This window comes from Leptosomus discolor, chromosome 20, assembly GCF_034619465.1.
Source record: "Leptosomus discolor isolate bLepDis1 chromosome 20, bLepDis1.hap2, whole genome shotgun sequence".
In the NCBI taxonomy this organism is placed as follows: Eukaryota; Metazoa; Chordata; class Aves; order Leptosomiformes; family Leptosomidae; genus Leptosomus; species Leptosomus discolor.
In genome coordinates, this window is record NC_141410.1 from 3,463,997 (window position 1) to 3,485,331 (window position 21,335).

The 21,335-nt window shown below is 49.8% G+C and overlaps 1 protein-coding gene across 1 annotated transcript in view; it reads right to left on the reverse strand.

Annotated features, from left to right (window-relative positions):
- Window positions 1-6,960: 6,960 nt before the first annotated feature.
- PAX7 (paired box 7) overlaps window positions 6,961-21,335 on the reverse strand; it is a 93,687-nt gene continuing 79,312 nt past the window's right edge. The window contains exons 7-10 of the mRNA XM_086476323.1: window positions 11,254-11,500; window positions 9,842-9,940; window positions 7,190-7,215; window positions 6,961-7,119 (exon numbers count right to left, since the gene is read on the reverse strand). Of these exons, the coding sequence (XP_086332449.1) occupies window positions 6,961-7,119; window positions 7,190-7,215; window positions 9,842-9,940; window positions 11,254-11,500 (531 nt within the window). The remainder of the gene's footprint in view (window positions 7,120-7,189; window positions 7,216-9,841; window positions 9,941-11,253; window positions 11,501-21,335) is intronic.

The window sequence follows — 21,335 nt, forward strand, 5'->3', positions numbered from 1 at the left end:
CCATCAGGGCAGGGGACCAGCCCCCGTTGTGCAAAGCGCAGGCGGCCGTACGCAGCACCTCGGGGTCAAGTCCAACGACACGGGACCCCCACGGGACCCACAGGGACACGACGCAGTGACCGGGGTCAGCACCCCGTCCCCAGCCCACAGGATGCGACACATTTGCAAAAGTGGCTGGTGTCAGATCGACTCGAATTTGATTTATCGCCGGCTTATCGGCAGATTAAAGTCGACGACAGCTTAGAGCCATAATTGACCGGTGATACGTGTAGCGGGAGCGGCATCGGCCTGAGCAGCTCCCTTGTGGGCCAGCTTGCGCCCTTGATGTCTTTCAGAGGGCAACGGCTCGGCTCTGGCGAGGCCTGGGAAATACCCTGCGCTCCTCAGATAAGGTTTGAGTCGTTGGGAGAGCGGGCGAGGAGCTCAGGGAACAGTTGAGGGCAGTGTTGAAACGCTCGCAACCGCAGGGCCAGCGGCAGCGGAGCCTGAACGTGACCATTGCTGGAGCAAAGTCATTTCTGGGAGGGCTGGCGAGGAAGGACCAAGCTGTCCCTTGTCAGCAGCAGGCCAGCACAGGTTTGAAATCAGGGACGTGGCTAGAAAGAACGGTGTCCTGTTTTAGGGCTCCTGGAAAATGATGGTCCCTTTCTCTACAAACCCCGCCACGTGTGAACAAATGCACGGTGTGGCTGGCCTGGCCCCTGCCTAAACACGCCGGCTCTGAGGTGAAGATCGGGTGCTGCTAGTGAGTGCAGATCTAAGGGGGGAAGGGGGGGTTTGGTGCGGGTAAAATTTGCAGATGCCAAATATAATTCCCCAAGGACGCAGCTAGGGAGCCGGGGCTACCAGCCCTGCTCCAACAGCTGAAGTTGGTTATGGTTCTTACACAAAGACGAGCTTCTCTGTTTCACAGTTACCACCCAAAACCAGGGTTTCTGACAGCACGCTGCCCTTGGCATCATGCAAGAGCAGTGGTTTGTGGCCTTTTCCCCGTTTGGAGGCCTCTAACATGTTCCAGGAGTCCCCACCGAGGCTCTCAGAGTCCACTGAAGCTTCAGCCTGTGCAGCCCCTGCATGCCCAGAGCCCACACCCGCAGCCCCCCAGCCCACTGCCCCGCAGCAAACCCAACTGTTGCCAGCCCTTGGCTCCCGTGTCCCTCATTTTCCCACTTTCCTCCCAAATGTGAACGAGCCAGCCAGTGGGGACACACCCCCCACGCAGGAGCAGGCATGGAGCAGGGTCCCCCCCATGCTTTGCCTGCACTAGGCCAGGCTCCGCTGCCCAGCGTTTCTTTTTCTAGGTCTAGAGGAGGCTTTTCTGTCTCAGTGAGGGGGGCTGATTTTCTTAGCCAAAAGGCTTTCCCTCACCCTGGCAGAAAGCTGCGCCCAGGGTTTCTATATCCCACCTAACCCAAAGGTGGCTTTGCCAGGCACTAAGAGCTTCAGAATCCCGCTGGCTCAGTATTTCTTCAAAGACACAGCACCAAGGGGAGCAGGACAGTGTTAAGAACGGAACCCATGCTGGATAAAGGACTAACTCCGAAGCTGGCTGCGACCGGCGGCGCGCATGTGAGGTGAGGAACGGCCGTGTGGGAAGAGTTTGCAAACGCTAAAGCCCTTGTTCCTCCGCTGAGCCTTCTCGTGCGGGTGGGAGACTCCAGGCTGGCAGGTCGCTGCCTCTTCTGCTCACAAAAGACAAGCGCATGAGCACCACTTGGTGTGCCTTATCTAACGGTGATCTCATCTAGGTTTGGGAAGCCCGTCAGCCCCCCGTGCACTGATCCCTCTGCTGAGAGGCTACCAGAAAAAAAAAAAACCAACCCAGCAGCTACTTAGGCTAATTTCTGCGTGCGGATATTCGTCCAGCACGACTTGGCTGAAGATCAGCTTATTTTATGGAGAGCCAAAACGTCTTCAGATGGGGACGGCTTTTGAATTCAGTGCTTTGTTTAAAGGCAAAATGCTTTATTACCGATTGCCGAAGCCCCGAGCCACGTATTCCTCCGTAGAGTTTAAAAATGTTTTTCCGCTGGTTGGTGCTGCGCTCTGGGCTTTAACGAAAGCCAGGTGCCTGCGGAGTTAGCACGGCAGCCCGGTCCCACCCCGGCCTGCGCAGCCCGCCTTCCTCTGCCCGGGCAAGGCCTTGCTGGAAGTGAATGCATAAAGAGACGGCTGTGTTTCGAACAGGCCAGGTAATTGTTCTTCCCTTGTGAAAAGTCACAGTGAAATCAAATGTTTTAGTGACTTACTTACGTAGCTTTTCCCTGTTTTCCTTAACGAATGAAGCACACCATTTTGCTTTTCAGCAAAAACATCTGGAGTTTGCGTGTGAATATTCTGGATTTACCAGCATTTCCCCTGGTGCTTGGCACGCTGCGGAGTGAGTCAAGCAAACAAGGCACCCGAAGACGCTTTTAATCCTTTTTTTTTTTTTTTTTTTTAATGTATAACAGTTATGCCTGAGTTACAGAGAGACACCTACAGGCAGCAGGTAGTTAAAGCAAATACCAGTTTCTCTTTCTACTATACTACTCCATATAGCTGAATAAATTATGGTGCGATTATATATATACACACGCACGCCCGCAGGCACACACGCGCACGCACACATACTCACACGCAGGCACACACATGGAGCAAAATGGCTATGAGTCAAACACAGAAGCAACATATCCGCAGTTACTAGGAATAAGGAATGTCCTATAGTGCTATGTAGATATTCCCCAGGTGGGTATATGGAGGTGTTAGGGATGACGGGTTAGAAGCATTAAATACACAAAGTCTCTGAGCGACAGGAGCCAATCTGCTGAGTTACTGGACACAGTGAGGAAATGTCCATTTTGGGGTCTCAGGACGGCGCTGAGAGGTGAAGGCAGGGGCACGGGAGGGGCGTGGGGAGGTAAAAGGAATCCACTCGGCGATTTTCCTTTCCCCCAAGGATGTCAGTTCTCATCTGCAGGCATGGAAGAAACGTTGACCTGAGAGCATGTCTCGAGTGCGTCCCTTCGCTTGGTGGTTTGTTTCGATGAGGTGCAGAACGATTTTTGGATTCCCAGGCCCCCTCAGAGTCACCAGTAAGTTGAGTGTCTGCTCAAGTCCCCGTCTGGTCTGCTTCGAGCGACCACGACCGCACGTTCTTCAGGGTCCTGCTGCCCAACGCTTGTCTGCTGCCGATTGCTACTCTTCCATGCTCGGTTTTGTTTCGCCTTCAAGGCACCTCCCTCTGTTCTGTCCCCCTCTCCCCGCCCCAGCCCACCCCCTGAGTTTGTCTCTTTTCAGCAGAACTGAGGTTGGCAATCCATAAAACAAATCGAAACGAAACAAAACAAAAAATACTCTGACTTCCATACATGAACGTACCTTAAAACAAAACAAAGAAACCAAAAAAAATCCCCAAATCAAACCCATCCCGCCCCGAAGATTCTGGAATGTATTTTGAAAACACACGATAGGCAAATTTCTACAGTTCATCCCCCCCCACCCCCCCCTTTGTTTTTGTTGTTTTTTTTTTTTTAACTAGCACGGCACTCACTGTGGTTTTAGTATAAAAAAATGTCAACTTCCTATAAACATACAGCACATGACCAAATTTCCAACTAATGTACAAAGTGCGACCACGAGGGAAAGGTCAGAGAATAGCTATTTGCGCTAGCATGGGGCGTTTTTCATATTCCTCTAAGAACTCTATTTACAGCAGTGCCCGGGTGTTCACGGACTTTCTGGTGAAGGTAATTGGCAAATAGGTTTATACAGTGCTCCCTCTTTTTTAACGCTTTTTACTTTCGGGGTGCTGCACTCTGCGCTAAGCTCAGCTGAAGTCCTCCTTGAAAACGCGCTCGCTGTGAGGACCAACTGTCCGCTGCTGCGGGGTGCTTGGGAGACGTGTACACACGCACGGGAGAGGAGGTAACGGCGGGGAGAGGAGAGCTGAGAGGTCTTTGCAAGTGGGAGCAGCGAACAAGCAATTCTCATGACACACTGAAACTTTCCTTCTAGTTTAGCAGGCAGCTAGGAATGCATTTGGTCAGAAACGTGAGTACAAAGAACAAGGGACTGCAAATGTCTGGGGCAGGTACGGGGCCAACAATCGCCATCTACAAACTCCGTCTTCCAGCGGCAAGGAGGATGCTCCCACACAGGGTGATTATCAGCATTTGGCCTCTTCAATACTGTTAAACGTGGCACGCAAGGAAGGCATGTGCTTTGTTGTTCTAGCAGTCGGCTGGGAATGATACTGAGACACAGGAGCAAGTTCAAACAGGTGCTTCAGTCATGAATCCCTACGCTAGTGCCTATCACAGAGACACCCGTGCTCTCGCCCTCCGGCCCTCACGCGGCTCGAGGTTACTGTTGTCGGGAATGACATTTAAGCCAGGACTGGAATTCAAAAGGGATTTCTTCCTTAGATCAGCTCTAAAGCGTAAACAAAATAAACCAGCGTCTTTTGTGGCTTTCTGAGATCTCAAACGGGTGCAGAGCAGCAAGAGTGCTTCAGGTAACGCGGCTGGTCCGAGGCACTGCAGCTCTTCGGTCACCTCAAGGAAATTGGGACTTTTGGCCTCACCTATTCATCCAGCTGCAGGTGCTACACATTGCCCTGAGAAAGGACAGGAAGAACGCAAGTTTCAAGTGCTTCAAAAGCTTCGTGATGCAAGGGAAGACTTTTGCAACAGAGGGAAGCTTTCGGTGTGACATAGCTGGACAAGCAGAGGCTGAATTGGGATCTCTGGGGCATACAGGACAGCAGTACAGCCTCTGGATGCAGGTGTCGCCCCGCGCACGCCTCCTGCACAGAAACACGCATGTGAGAGGCCAAGCTGTATTAATAGGCTTTTAGGAATGTGGAGCGGGCTCTCTCCCAGCCACAAAGCAAAGCTGATGGAAGCCATATGTGGCTCTGACAGGAGGCTGAGCAACGCAAGAAGCACCACTCTGCTTTGGTCAGAACAGGTACTTGTCCACATGGCTGCAGAGAAAGTGGCTTGGTGGTTCATGATAAATGATGCGGGGGCAAGGCAGGGGATAGTTCCCCAGAAAAATGTTGTTTCAGCTGCAACCACAAGATCCGACTATTTGAGAAGAACGGAAGAAGCAGCAGCAGAGGAGAGCACAAGAGCAGGGTCTCCTGTAACAACCTAGGAGCGTGTGCTAGACCAGAACTCATCCAACCACGTGGTCCCCCATTATCGCCAGTGGACAAAAGCAGACATTCATTATCCTAAAGTAGACATATAAAATAGTAAGTGTATTATAAACCCTAACAGTCTGTAGATGACTTCAAGTACTGCCTGTTGCCATTGGACTGTACACATCAGCTACTGCCTGGCCCAGATTCTGTGCATCAGGGTGGTTATCTCAGGGGCAGCTTTCCTTGCCCTCGCCAGGTCAAATTCCAGCGTGTTCTTGGAGTCCTCCCAACACAGGAAGGTGAGGGGAAAAAAGTCTCTAAACATCTGCTTAAGAATCATCAAGGATCATCACCACATGCAAAAGGGAAACTATTCAAAAACCCATGTGGGTGATGACTTGGCAATACCCTCTTATTGTTGGCCGCTTTTATCTGAGCAGTGTGACAAGCAGAATTGTGAGCCGATACAAAAGCGAGAGCACTGGCTGCTACGGAAAAGTGGGGTGATAAATCCAGAGAACAAGATCTGGCTTAGAGAGAGAAAGGCTCCACCACCCAAACGAAAAGCAGAGGGAAGGGACTGAGAGATTGGGTTGTACAGAGCAGTACACAAAATGAGAGGGGTGGAGGAAGAGCCGGGAGGATGGAGAGGGCCAAGCATTTCTCCTGGCAGCTGGAGGATAAAGAATGCCGTTGTAAGTACAAATAGGTGCAGTGTTGCAGCTGAGAGCACCTTTCCTTCCCAGCTGCTGTTAGAAAGACTCTTCAGGTCATCTCCCCTCTGACTCCACGGCCACATCCACCCCTCAGTGAGAGGCAGCTGCAGGAAAGCCCCTTCCAAACAAGCACCGTTTTCTTTCAGGTGGCCCTTTACTCGTGGAAGAACCTGGCTTTGGGTACCGACCCCTCCAAGCAGGCGGCTAACGAACACCTCTGACTCTTCCCTCTCTTGTCTTTGTTCTCGTGGCCAGCTTCTCCCCCGCTGAGTGAAGGAAGGGCCTCCGGTAGTCCTCACCCTTCTCGACTGGATGGGCAAAAGCTCCGACGTGAGCGGGTGTATCTGATGCCCTTCCTCTGTGCGTGCAAGGCCAGCGTTTGCTATCGCATCTCCTGCTGCTATCAGATGCCCATGTCCTTTCAGTGATAATCGGGTCTAAATTGGTCCCTAAGAGGAAAAGTAAATGTTGCTCGTGCCTGTGCCCATAATCTCCAGTCCTCATGCAGCAATTTACATTTACACTTTCCAAAGGTCCCAGGCTGGACGGACTTACATCCTGCCCCTGCTTAGCAGCAATCTGGCCTGCTTCGGCCCTGCTTTGGGAAGCCATCAGTGAGAACGGAAGGGTAGAGAGGGGTGGGGAAATTCACTGTCACTTTAATATACGTTTTTCTGGTTTTGTTTGTCTTTGTGTTTTGTTTTTTTTTTTTTAAACAAGTTCTTATATTTGGTCCATAGGTCTTCTGTGGTCCCCAGTGACATCACCCTTAATGATCAGCTTGGTTATTCCTTCCTATACAACATTCACCAAATTTACAGCAATGGAAAGAAAAGGAAACAAAATGAAACATTTCTTTTTTTACAAAGAAAAAAAGATCAATTTGGCTTTGACTATGCCAACTACCTAGATCAATGGAAAGTCCTTAAGCGTGGGCAAAATGCCATGGCCAGGTAGGTTAGAGGGAGGGCATGAACTCGGGGTTAATAGATGTACCCAACCCGTTGTCTCTGGCCACAAGAGGAGTCAGGGCACAGAGGCCAGGCTTGCCTCTGAGACGAGTGCTCTGGGAGGAGCTGGATACTTGGAGAGCCCCCCCTCTCTTTCCCGTCTCCTTCACAGCTCAAGTTGGTGCGAGGTGGAAGGGAATTGGGAAGGAGTAGGGTCCGGGTACAGGTAGATCCCTGGAAGGCTGGTGGTGTTTTCTCCAGTGGTACCAAGTTGCTGGAGTGGGTTGTTGGCACAGTCGGACTCTTCAGTAAGCTTGGCCTGTCTCTACTGGTAGGAGGCCCAGAACGGCTGAATGTTCTCCCAGCTTCATCCTACGCTGTGTAGACAGACTCACGTTCTTGGCCAAATAATCAACAGCGGCTGAAGAGGAAGGGGGGGGAAAAAGGAGGGTGAGAAAACAGCACAAGGTTAGTGTTTAGTGGAAATGAGGCTTTCAGCATCAAAGGGTGTGTAACCAGCAGACCCCGCAGACTGACTCCTACAAAGAGAGGCCCAATGCAGTAGTTGTCACAGGCATGAGGGTCCTGCTGCACTCCTAGCAGAGAGTGCAAAAGGACGATGGTCCTGCCAGAAACACCGACGTAGGTCTCCACGGACCTACTGAAAAGAGCTAAAATTCTACTTCTGCCGTGGAAAACGGTGTTTCCAGGGGACCTGCCTGAAGACAAGCCTGAGCAGAAAGCCAGTGGGATAAGCCTTCCAGCCTCACCTGCCTGATCATCTCACGCTGGCAAAGCCAACTCCTGCACTTAGTGGTGCTGGTGTAAATGATTCCAGAGATTTCAGTGGAATCACAGAATGTTAGGAGTTGGAAGGGACCTCAAAAGATCATCTAGTCCAACCCCACTGCCAGAGAAGGACCACCTAGAGTAGGTGACACAGGAATGCATCCAGGCAGGAAGCTCACCAAGTCTGGGCAGGGCTTGAATCTGACTTATCTGCTGCATGCTGACTCATCTCTGCGAGCTCTGCTGCCTGCCTCCATCCACCCTTCCTGAGGGAAAGCTCTTTGCCTCTCTCCATCTGGGTGAGGTGCAGCCACAACTCCTGAGGCGATGCGTGAACCTGTATCCCAGCTCGCCTGACTGCCCCCTGGTCTGAGGGGGAAGAGGACCGGGGCAGGATGGTGACATTGCTCATTAGCTGAGCTTCAGTCAAAGTCTCTCCCTTTCACTAGCTTTAATGTCTCAAATTAGATTAATAAGGAGCTGGCAGGAGATGTACAATCGGTGCCAATGAGTAAACAAATTTCAGCCATCAACGTCTTGTCAGATGCCTGCCCCAGAGGAGGTCCCTTCCAGACACAAATTCTTATTAGACTTGTCAGATCTATTAGAATTCCTTTCACGCTTCTGCGTTCCATCACCGGCATCATTAACACAGCTCCGGCCTTTGGGAACCGCCAGGACCACATTAATCTGCCACCTCCGCTCCTCACCGGCTGGGACAGCACGGGCTGGGCGAGCGCTGGCAGGCTGGCGCGCTGGAAGCGAGCGGGCTTGGCACGGGGTGAGTTACCCGGGGCCGGAGCGAGGCCTGCTGGGGAGCCCGGCTTCTGCGGGCGGCAGAGTCTGACAGGAGCTGACTTAGGCAAGTGGGGCTGGCGGGCTGGCTGGCCCTTCTCCGGGACTGGGGTCCTGGGGTGGCTCGACTCAAGCGCTGCGCTCTGTAATGTCGCGCTATGGTGCCTCTAGCTTCAACCCCGTACGTAGGATTAGACCCCAAGGTATGGCTCTCGTCCAGACCTTATCAGCTTGGTCCCCCGGTATTTCAGGTAACCACATTAAATAATGTCTTTAGAGGCTGCAGGCAATGAGGAAACTCCCTCCTCGGACACACTGCACGTGTGTGTGCGGTCGTGCCTCTGTTTCTGTTGTCACCTGTGCTCTGGGTGGGTTCAGATGCGCGCTTGGGAAAGGATGGAGGTGAACGGCCAGAGCCGGTCATCCTGCTCTGGGCAGGACCCAGCAAAATGGAAATTTGATGGCAATCCCATCCTTCTAAAAAACCATGCCAAACTCCCAACATTGCTTTTTGTGGCAGCGGGAAGAGTTCAAAGGCACCAGGGCACCCCACGCCAAAAGTCAAAGACATGGTTTGTTGCTTTAATACAGCGGAAGTCAAAATAAACCCAGAAACTTACTTTGGGTGTTTATTTGCTCATGTGAGAGGGAAAGTGTGTCTGGGTTTGTGTTTCTAAAGCAGAGAATAAGGAGAGAAGTGGGGAGAGAGATTCTCTGCAGGCCAGGTCAAAGCCTATCAAAGCTGCAGAGCTCTTAGTTACAAGCCCTGGTTATGTCCCCTGTTACACAGAGCCTGTTCCCACCATAACAACCCCCCCGTCTTTATTACACCGGTGTTCCCTAAAAAGAGTGTTGATACTTTTTTGCCGCATCATGGAAGGAAGAAACGTGTGATTTGAACTGAACATCAATAAATAAGGACCTTGTGGAGGTCACCTCACACTGATTGGCATTTAAACAGCGTTTGAAAAGAAGCAGCGAAGAATTAAAAAGCAGGAGGAATTAGAAGTATCTGCTACATACAACATGCACTGAGAAGGACAAGAAAAAATGTTGTTATATCAAGGTCAACTTCATGTAAGTGATTGCTCTAACAGGACTAATTACCAACGAAAACTGTTTCCTCGCATAGAGATTATTATAAATTAGGCTTATTATAAGAAAGATTTATAGTGAAGTGGACTTACATATTGCCTGCACAGAGCTGTAAATACAAATATCTATACACGTACGTGCACACAAGCAGAATTTGCTGCTTAATGTAGATCCCACCTTAGAACAGCTACAGTTTGCGCTGCATCTGCCATGCAGCATGGCATTGGCTTTGGCTGTAAGACTTGCTGTCACGCTGGGTGTGACTCCAGCTCCCAGCACTCGGAAGCAGTGGCACTGTGGACGGTGTGTGATGGTTTCTCACCTACCTTCCTCCCTTCCATGAGGAAGAATGCCTCACGAGTAGCTACCTGCATGTCTCTGGGCATGGGACACGTCTGGAGTAACTCTGTCGACCACGTAAGACTTGCTGCTGGGCACGGGCCCGTTGGCAGCCTGGACTCTCATGACTATTCACAGGAAAATATTCCTGTTCTGAACCGAGCCCAGAGGGCTCTAAACTGAACTTGTAAATTTAATGGGTGTCTAGCAAAAAAAAGAGAGAGCAGTGCAGCAGTAACCAGGAAAGGGGGCAAATAAAACAACAGAATAGGGCTGCACGAGCAGATTTTCATCAGCATAAGGAGAGATCCAACTCAAACTCCTGCAGCAAACCAAGACAAACCTTCCTTTCTCTTTCCTTCTCCTTTGCTGGTCTCTCTCTCTCTCAGAAAACGTAGCTCGTCCTCCTTATTTTATTTTTTACACACATGGGTGTGACTAACGTCTTGCCCAAGGGAATCTTTATTGGAAATACATGGTATTGGAATTTGTTTAAGATTTTTATCAATAGCACGTGTGTCCAGCCTCACATCCAGAAGCGAGGGGAAGGTCAAGGGGTCACAGATCAAACTCCCGAAAAACAAAAAAAGGAGGGGTGGGGGGAAGCTGCTATTGATCCCGTCTGCCGCCACAGCCGGTTCTCATTTAGCTGTAGAAGTTAAAGACATTAAAGGGCTGTGACGGAGAGGGGAATAAAAAGCCACAGCCAAATGGAAGGAAAGGTCACTGAGGACAAGCTATGGGCAAGCAGGAGCGCTCCCGGAGGAAGAGGATGCACCTTTAACCCTCCGCGGATCACTGTCTCACACCACCACACTTATTATTAGTTTAACACCGGCAGGTGAACCCTTTGCCAGGCTCGCTGGTGTTTTTGTGACCCAACCATTCTGGAGGAGAAACAGACCCTCCCAGGGTCCCTCTGCCTTTTGGGTCTGAGGTGTAGGTTCAGGATTACAGTTCCAGTCTCACTTCAGCTTTGGCAGAAGCACAGCCCAGTTGACAGGCGTTGGCTTAACATATTTTGTAGCAAAATCTCTGAGCGTGGACCCAGCCCTCACCTTACGGAGGGCGGGGGAGGAAGCAACACATATAGTTCTGCATCACTAAGGGATGGCATTAAAATCCCGGCTTTCCTTTGGCTGAGCAGGGTTGTAGGGAAGCAAGAATTGGAGATGGGGAAGGAGAGAGGTCTGGAAGTTGTCCTTTTCTAACAGAAATGTTTTACCTAAAATACTTCAATTGGGACTTTTAAATTGGACTGCAAGGATGTTGGGGAGGCTGTGATGAGCAATCTCCATCTGTGTCTGGTGAGCAGATTCCCTTTTTCTCTCATGGACAATTTCCACTGGAATCCCTTCCAACAAAATATCCGTACCTTCTTACCTCCCCTCCCTCTCTTCTCCTGTTCCCTATGCAGGGGGAAGACAATCAGTGCACTTACTCTGTCCGTACTGTCCGTATTGGTAGCCAGCCACTGGGTCCACACTGTAACTGGTGGTGCTGTAGGTGGGAGGACAGTAGGACTGGGAAGTCGGGAGGCTGTCCACGGACTTGATGGAGTCGCTCCGCTGGCTGCAGCTGGCAGAGATGGAGTTGGTGGTGTCCAAGCCACCGTGAAGGGGAGAGATGGAGAAGTCAGCCTGGGGTTGCGGAGGAACCCCGCTGGGGTTGCTCAGGATGCTCATCACCTGGAGAAACACAGGAGCCAACACGTCAATGTCTGGAGGAGAAAGGGCGTGTGTGCAGCTGCCTTCATGCATACCAAGGAGAAACAGTCTACATATAGTGGTGCTCTATCAGTATATATATGCAGTATCAATATAGGTTTGGACAGGCTGGAGAATGAAGTCCTGCTTCCACCAAATAACAACAGACAGACCCTACAGTTGGCTCCTCTGTGTCTAACACTTTATTTGAAAGACCTTAATAAGGATAATTGAGAAGAATTCCTTCACAGCACACTCAATCTTCGGTCTGTCTTTGCTGACCTGCCAACAACATTAGCTGTGCTGTTCAGAATGAACACTGGAGAAGAATAAACCTGGGACAAACCTGCTCAACACGCGCTGCCATGAACTAGCACCCCTCCCTTCCTATGCACAACCCTCACAGAAGAGGTGACACATGAGACAGGGAGCAAAAATGTGTATTTTTAAAAAGGGACACTAAAGACAGCCCCTTTCTTTGGAAGTCTGAGTGGGGCTTGGTTTGCAAAGGTCTCTAACCAAACCAGATGCAAACCCTTTCTGGCTTTGATGCAGATTCAGCTTTAGGGACTGAAATGTCAAAGTTCTCTTTACCCTCAAATGTTAAAGGATAACAGGTCCTGGTTCGGCTCATTTCAGTGTAGGGCTTGGTTTGAAAAGGTAATTAAATTTGCACACAAGCGATCTTCCTGCTTTAAGACCTGAAACAGATGAACTTTTTTTTTTTCTTCTTTTGCAGCAAAAATGCCAGATTTGTTCCTGCGGGTGAGTTTGGGGTAAGCTGCTGCCTACAGGCCTTCACACAAGGACCCTGATCCCGCTAGCGCTTTAATGCAATTGCCTTCTGCGATCAGCAGAATTACCCCCGGGCTGCCAAGTTAAGAGTGTAAAGAGTTTGCAGAAGCGGGGCCGTGGCGAGGGAAGGAAGGGAACTCCTGATGCCTCTCGGTTGATCTTCGCAGCCGCCGCAGGCGTGCCTGGCCGTATTTGTGCTGGGGAAGGGCGGGGGGAGAGGGGACAGCCAGTCACCTCGGGGGGCCAGGCCAGAGCTCAGATGCCGAGCGGCTGAAAATCTCCGAATTTAGCATAACCTTATTGACATCAATTAAAGTGGCAAATTGGAAATATTTGGAGCCTGGCAAGTGGTAAAATGAGCCCTTTATCCCCCACCAGCGGCCTGGTGAGCTATTGTGCAGAGGATACATTCTCTGGAAGGACACAAGAGGGGTTGTATAGAGCGGCGTCTCCCCTTCCTGCTCACCCCGACACCTTCCCCATTCCCTCCTCCCTCACCTTCCTGCCGGAGCGGGGGCTTAGGCTGAAGGACCAGCTACGTGCTGGTCTTTGCTTTCTAAAGCTTCTCCTCCCCCCGGAAGGACTCAGGAGCCCTGCAAAGATGCTTTCCCTTGATGTAATGCCACCTCCCGACTCAGCTGGCCTGAGATCCTTCCCAGGCATTTGTCTGGGAGGGGAATTTGGGAGCAGGGGTAGCTGGACCCCCATGGAGAGGGAGGCAGTGGGGAGGTACTGGGGAGGGGGTTAGATGAAAAGCCTGGAAAATCAATCTAACCCCAACCACTGGGTTTGTCTGCAGTGCTGTACGGAGACACAGGAATGAACTTTGAGCAAGCGACGCAAAAGCAGCGCAGTGGCAGCAGCACAGAGCTCAGACAGGGTTCATGTACCCTCTCCTCCTTCAGGGTTTTCAGCCTGCACCGAGCTTAGAGTTTGCTACTGGTCCCCAAAAGTTAAAACTGGCTTAGCTGTCTCTACACCGCAGGGCAGACGGCGCTCCAGACAGAGCCTAAATTACCTCCAGCTCTCCAGACCCTCCAGGCACAGCTTCTTAAGCACAGTGATCAAGCCTCGAGGTACCTAGATGAAGTTGTTTAGCCATAATGCTGTGTAAAATGTGCCCATGGAACTCCCTGCCCCATGACAGCCCAAAGACTGAAAGACGGGGGTGAAGAAAGGAAATTGCATTTAAACATGCAAGACAGAGTGGATTAATACAAGAATAGGGATGTCAAGCTTTTTTTGTGTGGATGTAAGGTAAACCTCCCTGCCTCAAGGCTTATGCAGTGGGGAAATCATGGGAGTGCAGCCTGAGGGTAGGTTTTCCAGCTGCAAAGTTATGTGCAACCTTCCACTAAAGCCGGGTCACGAACTTTGATCTGGCTCAGCTATGAATCCCCTCAAACGCCCCTCGATCCCGCTGGCTGCAGGCAGCCCTCACAGCCTCAGCCTCGCTTTAGCTGTAGGTGTTACACCCTGCACCTCTTTGCCCTGACGGACATCCAGGACACTCGCATGTACAGCAGCCACGAGGTGTTACTGGATTTCATTTGCAAGCAGAATCAGATGTTTAAAACAATCAACATCCTTCTTGCATGCGTGAAAACACAGACACGAATTATGAGTTATTTTTGGAAAGCTCCAGCTCGAAGCCGGGCCTTTTCGGCTCTCCCTTCCTGAGCTGTCCGGGTCTGGCAGTGCTGCCTGCCTGCGGATGTGCTGCCCGCACTGCCAAGTCCTGCAGGTGCAGAGAAGAAATCGTGCGCTATAAAATGAAGGGCAACTGGAACCACTCACAGACCAGAGGGTTTTCTAGTGCTCTCCCTCCTGGCCATCTCTCCAAAAGAGTCAGCTGCTTTATATTACTCAGAGAAAATAAAAGGCTCTTAAAGCAAGCAGAAGTCATATTAACACTTCCGCTAAGGCCCTTTTAAAAAGAAAGGGGGATGTAAAGCAACGTTGGTAAATGAAACCCAGATTCACACTCTTCAAATTCAGAGTAGCTGAGAAGACACTTGCACAAATCCTCCTAAAGACAGTAACTGGCTTTACTCAGTCAGAATCAGGACTGATTTCTAATCCCAGCTCTGCTACTGACTCACAAGGGCTTGTGCGAGTCACTTAAGCTAGGACTCGACTCAACTAACCTTAGCCATGTGAAGTTAAGTTTCCAGTCTCCGCTAATCCTCTAGAATCCCTCTACAGAGAGACTGACACATCTGAAGGACAATTCATCCCATCTGAAGACCCCTTTTTGAAAAAGATGGGCTGAATTTCCCTCTGGAAATCTGTGGTGAAATGTAAGGATGCCAATATTTCATCACAACAACGGCAGGGTGGTGAACAGATACGTAACTGTATGGAGGTTGGAGAGGGGAGGTGGTGGAAGGTGGCTACGAGATGCACGCCCCTGCTGGGTGCTCCTGTGGAGGTTGGGTGGCCGAGTGCTGTGAATGAACCCTGATGGAGGCTGTAGGGCTCAACTGAGCCAGAAGCCCCCCAGATCTCTGTTCCCTCTTCAGCAATGCTGACCGTGGGAAGCATTTGCCTTTTCCAGACACGCTGAGAGCAATTTGGGGCTGAGCTCCCCTGAGACTCTGTTTGCACAGGTTTATCAGAGGACGGCATCCGATCCTCCCCACCCCAGGACACAAAGGTGTTAGAAATAACAAGAGTGAACCGGAGATTTCTATTCGCTCCTTGCTACGCAGCCACCCAACACGGATAACCCTACACAAGCCCTCCAGCCTAGGCAGGCCCGTGTTATCTGACTTCTTGTTTCAGCTGGATAAACTCATTTTCCAGGCAACTTTTGAACTTAGGAAAGTCTGGGTCATCTGGAGAAATCCCCTCCTCAAGAATGCAAAGTCCTTTTACCTTTTCTTTTTGACCTTGCTTTCTTATAATTTATTACTTCTTGGTGCATTATCATCACTAACTAAAAATCAATACCCACTTCACATCTGTAAGGTTTTATCTGGAGGGAAATCTGCTACCTGTCCATCACAGTGATTGACAGCCTTCCCTTTCCCCTCCCTCCCATCAGTTGTCCCTTTCCCCATCTCCCTTCCCTTTGCTGCTGTCCCAAATCAGTCACAGGCGTGGCGTGGGCTTGCACTTCAGGGTAAGTCAATAACAGCCACGGTGCTAAGAGTCTTCGGCCTTGTTTCTGCCCTTTCCAGAGGTCATTTGTCATGGGGGAGAGGGGGTAGGGGTCTTGAAGTGTTGGGGAGACCAAGGTTAATGCACAAAGACCCTCCTGGATGAAAGAGCCAGCTCCCCCCCCCCCTTGCCTCCTGCTGCTGCCTCCCTCCCCACCCTCATCTCTGCAGCTCCCCCATGCTCACCCCCCCCGGGACGTTTCATCACTCTCTCCCATACTTTAAAAGAAGGGGAGTTAAAAAAATGTAATTAATTCCCTCCATTTCTGAGCTGGCCCTCAGGGCCTCTGGCCGTGGAAACTGTAGCAGGGGAAATGTGCACCCTTTATGATAAACGAATGCGGCTTTGGAAAGGGAAGCGCAATTAGGGCCTTCAATCTGTGCAATCAGGCCTTCAGATTTTAGGTTGGGGGGTTGGGGGGGGGACAGTTGGGTGTGTTGGGGGGGCAGGAGGGGCAGACAAGTGATAAGGAGAGATACTGCTTAGATAGAGAAGGGCGTGAGCGCATCAGGGAGGGGAGAGGGAGGGTAGCAGAGAAGTTTCATGGCAAAACCTTGCCCCAGCAGACCTGGCTGCTGCACCTCGCTGGTCTCTGCAGCCAAGAGCTCTATGGGAAATACGAGGGCAGGCCAGGCCACGCTGGACAGGGGTGACATCCTCAGAGTCCCTGCACCTCCTGCCCTGCATTATCAGCTGCTTTAGGCTTGCTAAGGTACCCAGCTGATAGAGACATCGGGCCCTGGACGCCGCAGGCTTTACACCTACACTCAGTGGTGCTACACTGCCCCATGACCAGGAAGACAGTGAGGTGTTGTCAGGAGATCCAACTCAAAGAAACAAAACGATGGGACGCAGGAGCCTGCGGACAGCATTTTCCAGAGTGACCTCTGATTCTGTGGTGTCTCCATTTCTGGACACTCGATTTGACACAGCACAGAGCATCCAAAATCAGAGGCTGCCTTAGAAAAATGCTGCATTTAGAAACTGCTGAGCCTGGCTAAGTTCTGAATAAAGGGAAGACGTAATGAACTGCAACTAGCTGAAGGGTGTTAACTCCAGAGAAGCTGTCGGGTGGTCCCAAAGGAATGCGAACTGGATACCAGGCAGAAACTGAAAAGGAAAAACCAGAGGAAGGGTCTCCTGACAGCGGTTAGTGTTTCTGAGGTTGTGGTACTGCTTTCCTAGGAATGGGTAGAAATCCTCTCTCTTTGGGAAAGGCTGGAAATGTGCTACTACATCAGGCAAAGAGCAGTAGGAAATTCTCTGTTGTGAAGAGCGTTTATAGGCTGAAATCTCTCTTTGTTTCAGCATCTCTGCTGTAACATTTACACCACTTCCTAGGGAACAGAAAACCTGACAGGGGCCCGATGGCCGTGCTGGGGAACATGCTGGATCTTACAGATTTACTAACGACATGGACCAAGCGAATGATTCACTTCGAGTTCCTCCATGAGGGTTTGGTCTCTCTGTCACTTGTGGTTGATTCAGCTTCTGCTCTGGGTAGGTCGTGCTCCATCCTCCAAGACTGTTCTTAGCTACTTGATGGGGACTCAGCTTAATCTTTTCGATCTTTATTTTGCAGTCCGTTCAGCTAATCTTTTCCTTCTCTCTTACAGAAGGCAACCCTTCCTCATATTCATGCTTTTTGATCTCTCTGGATTCATTTTCACTTGGTGGGAAGAGGAAGAGTCGATTATTCTATACATACATTAAACGGAAACAAAATGAAGAGGTGACTGTAGGACTACTGAAAGCTGAAGAAAGAGTTGGGAGGAGATAAATACAGTTTCCTCAAAGATCATCACTTGAAAGGAGGATAAATATATGCAAATATGCCCCTAGGTAGGACTAAAATGACTTATGTAGCAATCACTAACACTGCACTCACAAAACCAAGCAATTAATTTTGAATATTTTCTAAATCACTAGACCCAGCTGAGTTGTATCCCAATATACCAAACCAATCCAGTAAGTACATCCACTAAATTTGATTTTGCAATCAGGCCAAGGATCCAGACAGTGCTTCACACTTCTCGCACCTAGAAAATGTCTGATCCAAGTAATTGCAGTCCCTTCCATCTAATGTCGCTTCCTACTAAATTTTGGAGCCCAGGGAGCAAACTTCACATTCGCTTTCCTTCAGGGTAACTTCACTGACTTCAAGCACAGTCCTGATTCACGCTGGCATAAATGAGCAGGTGACTTAACTCTCTACTGTTTTGTTGTGGGTTAAAGTTTAAGAAACCTGATGCTCCACTGCCACATCTACCCATTAGAATCCGTCCATCAGCACGTTACTAGGGCTAAAGAGAACGGCGTTAGAATGCGAGCTAACCCAATCTCACTAGTCCTTCCTGCTATGGAAGGATGCCAGGGCTGACGTGGCTGCTGCTGTAATATCTCATTTTCCTAATCTTCCCCACTCCACTGGAAAATATGTGGAGGCCAGTGCAATGCCCTTCCTGAGGCCACACAAAGTCTGTCAGAAGCAAAGCTGGGATCAGGACGCAATGTGCCTGAATCCTTTCTGGTGTCTCTGGAACAGATCATACCAGATCCCTTCAAAGCGGTCAGAAACGGTTACTGCGGGCCTGTGTTTGAACAGTGGTACAGCTTTGGCAGTGAACAACAAACCCAGAAATATCATCAATGCCTTTCAGTGACTTAAAACATCTGAAGGATGTTTCAGCGCCATAGGGGAGTGGTCTAGGACACAGCGGGTGAAATGGAGATGAGCATTTGTGTCCTGAAATGACCCTGTTCACTTAATGGATGAAAAACTGCCACACACTCATGATGGAGAGGGCTTGGGGAGATGCTGGGGATGAGATGGAGCTGGAGATGCAATGGTGAGCTGCAGCAAAGCAGACCAATGCAGGCTGCACAAGGGGAGGATTAGAAAAAAAGGCGATGGGAAGTTATTACCTGATTGTTCAAGGCTATGGTGAGGTTCCACCTGGAGCACTGCATCTTGTTTTGGGCACCCTGCTTCTGTAGAGATGTACAAATTATGGAGAAGGTCTAAAGAAAAGTTTCTAAGCTATACAAAAGAATGGGAAGGTCTTAGCTATAAGGGTAAGAGAAATTGCTTAAGTCTGGATGGTGTAGGAAAGAGGAGTGGACTCTCCCTGCAGTGGAAACACCATATGGGAATCAGAAGCACCACAGGGTTTTACATTCAATAAGGGCTATGAGAAATCCTGTGGTAGAAGCGTAATTTGGAGGGGAAGGGCGGAGGCATCACTGTGAATGGGAATTACATTAAAAACTGCTTGATCTAGAAACACAAGCCACTATCCCTGGCATTAGGGCACCAAACTCTACTATCATTTAGATAAAAGCAGATGGCAAAGTTTTTAGCAGTCTGGATAGAAAGGAAACAAAAAGACATGCCGTGCTCGTGTGGGCTGTGTAAGGTAACAGGGGGTCCCAGTTCTACAGGCATCAATTTCACTAACAAGCAAAATCAAGAGGCATGGGCTTAGCCCTTCCAGAAACAGGAGAGACTCAAGCCAAAAGGCTAACTAGTGCTTTGCTACCCTGAAACTGTCAAAGGGGTTTGATTTTCACGCACTGCTGAGTATCTCCCCCCTCTGATAACAGGCAGTTTGTGCTTTACTAACCATCGACATCATTATTCACCTTGTGTGACCTAAGCATGAAGTATTTTTCCTGATTAAATTGGAATTGCTAAGCCATTTCAGATAGAATAACCAAAAGAAGGCCAACGCTTCCCAAACGTGCTGGTCAGCAAACTGAGCCACCCCATCCTCCTTATTTCTGGGCAGTAGACTGCATTAACAGAAGTCACCAAACGCAAACTCTACCCTGATGCTGTTGTCCCCGTGAATACATTCCCCCGAGAAGGCCAAGTGAACCCGTTGGAAATGAAAGACTCCATGGGGAAAATCCCTTTGTTGAGATACAGAGCATCTCTGGGCAACTTTACACAGGGTATTAATTGCAGGAATATGAATCCTGCTTGTGGCATTTTGGAACTCACAAAGTCACCTGGGGTGAGAAAGCAGACAGGCACAACCATGGAAAACTGGAATTCCTAAACATTTCCAAACTGGCAGAAGGACTCAGGTTAGGTTTGGCTTTGGAAATGGGCTGGGCTTGTGTCTTTTCTTCTGCAGTTATTTGTCCATTCTCAGGTAAGCTCAGACATGCTGATGGCAGGCGGGGAACAAAAAGCTTTTGGGGGTTGGTGAGAGATTAAAAATACCAAGAAATAAACAAACACACACCAAGGTTTCCTGCGAAATCAGCTCTAAATCTACTGCTGTGCATCTGCCTGATGTGAATAATGGCAGGGTGGGGAGATCACGCAGCACAGCTAAGTCCCAGCAAATTAAAACTGTTTTATAAACTTCCGTTGTTCCTCTCTTCAGCAGCCCCATGCCGGCAGAGACTAACAAAGACAAACCAAAATTCACAGAAAGGTCTCCTCTTCCCCTCCTCCCTTCCCATTTCTCTCCCTCATTTTATTATTATTTTTTTCCATTTCCCAGCTAAGCTGATCTGTGCTCGCTCACTATCACAACCCCCCGCGGACACTGGTAATGGAGTGCGGGTGCTGACTTACTGCTTCGAAACAAGATTTCCTGAGATCCTTTGAGTTCGCTCCATGCCCCCCCCCCCCCGCCTGCTTTTCTCTCTCTGTCTCTCTCTTTTTGGAGAGTGGAGGGGAGCCTCTATAAATGTGAAAGGAGCTGCACTACAAAGAATCCCCCGAGTGGCATATCCCAGCCCCAGGCGAAGCTGCTTGGTGCACTGATAGTCCTGCGTATCTGCTCTAGGACTCCTCTTTCTCTTCCCCTCCCTCTTTCTCTGATCAATCAAGGGCTGTAATCAGTTAAGGTCCAGCTTAACTGCAGTGTAAGATACACCAGTTAAGCAAAGCCAATGCCTCCAGGGTTCCATCGTAAATACGGAGAGGTCATGGGGAGATGAAATAACCCTGATAAGTTCAGCAAGTGCAGGGCTAGCTAGGCTCGCACCAAACACTTAATAACTCGAGCTGGCAAAAGAATGGAAGAAAGGGAAAATCAGAAGCGCTTCCAATTGCCAGCTCCTCTGCTGCTTGTTTGCTTGTGCTCCCAGTTCCCTGCTTTCCCAGGAGGGGCTCGGTGCATTGTTTAAGGTGAGGGTTTCGCTTTTCAGCTCACCCTAATGAATGAACAACCCAGACCCCGGTCCTGTCTGGGAGCACCTCAGCTCCGTTTGGACATTCTGAGGCTACCACAGGGATCAATTTTTACAGTCAGGACCTCTTTCTCCCTCACCCGTAGGAAAATCACGGCTCCTGAATCCAAGGAAATGCCTTTTGCAGCCCTACATAGTGCCATGCGCTCTTCCTTCGGACTTCTTTCTGCTGCTAGGGAGCACTGTGGTCTTTTCAAAGACAGGGAGCTGCTTGCCTTTGCCAAACAGGAACCCCAAACCCCTCAGAGGATCTGAACTCGAGGATAATGGAGCTGCAAGACTCCAAGGTGCAGAGTCCACTGGTGTGGAGACGTTAGCATGAACAAATAAGACAAAAGTGAAGAGAAGAAAGTGTGGATCCTTGCTGAAAACACTGCCTTTCATAGAGAATAACCCTTACAGCTAAGATGTTCTAGCACAACTGATTTCCCTCGTTTGCTCCATAGTAAGGCTTTTCCTTTCTCTCCAGAAATGTCTGTTCTCTGAGACGGTCCAGGGAAAAACGAGCCCTTTGTATTCATTATTTGTAATCACCTTTACACTCTGTTCATGCTTTGCTGGATCCAAACAGCTTATAGTTTCATAATGCACTTGGAGAGGAGGCTGGGCACACTTGGACTGTCGAGGGGGACTCTCCTGTGCAGGACAAGCT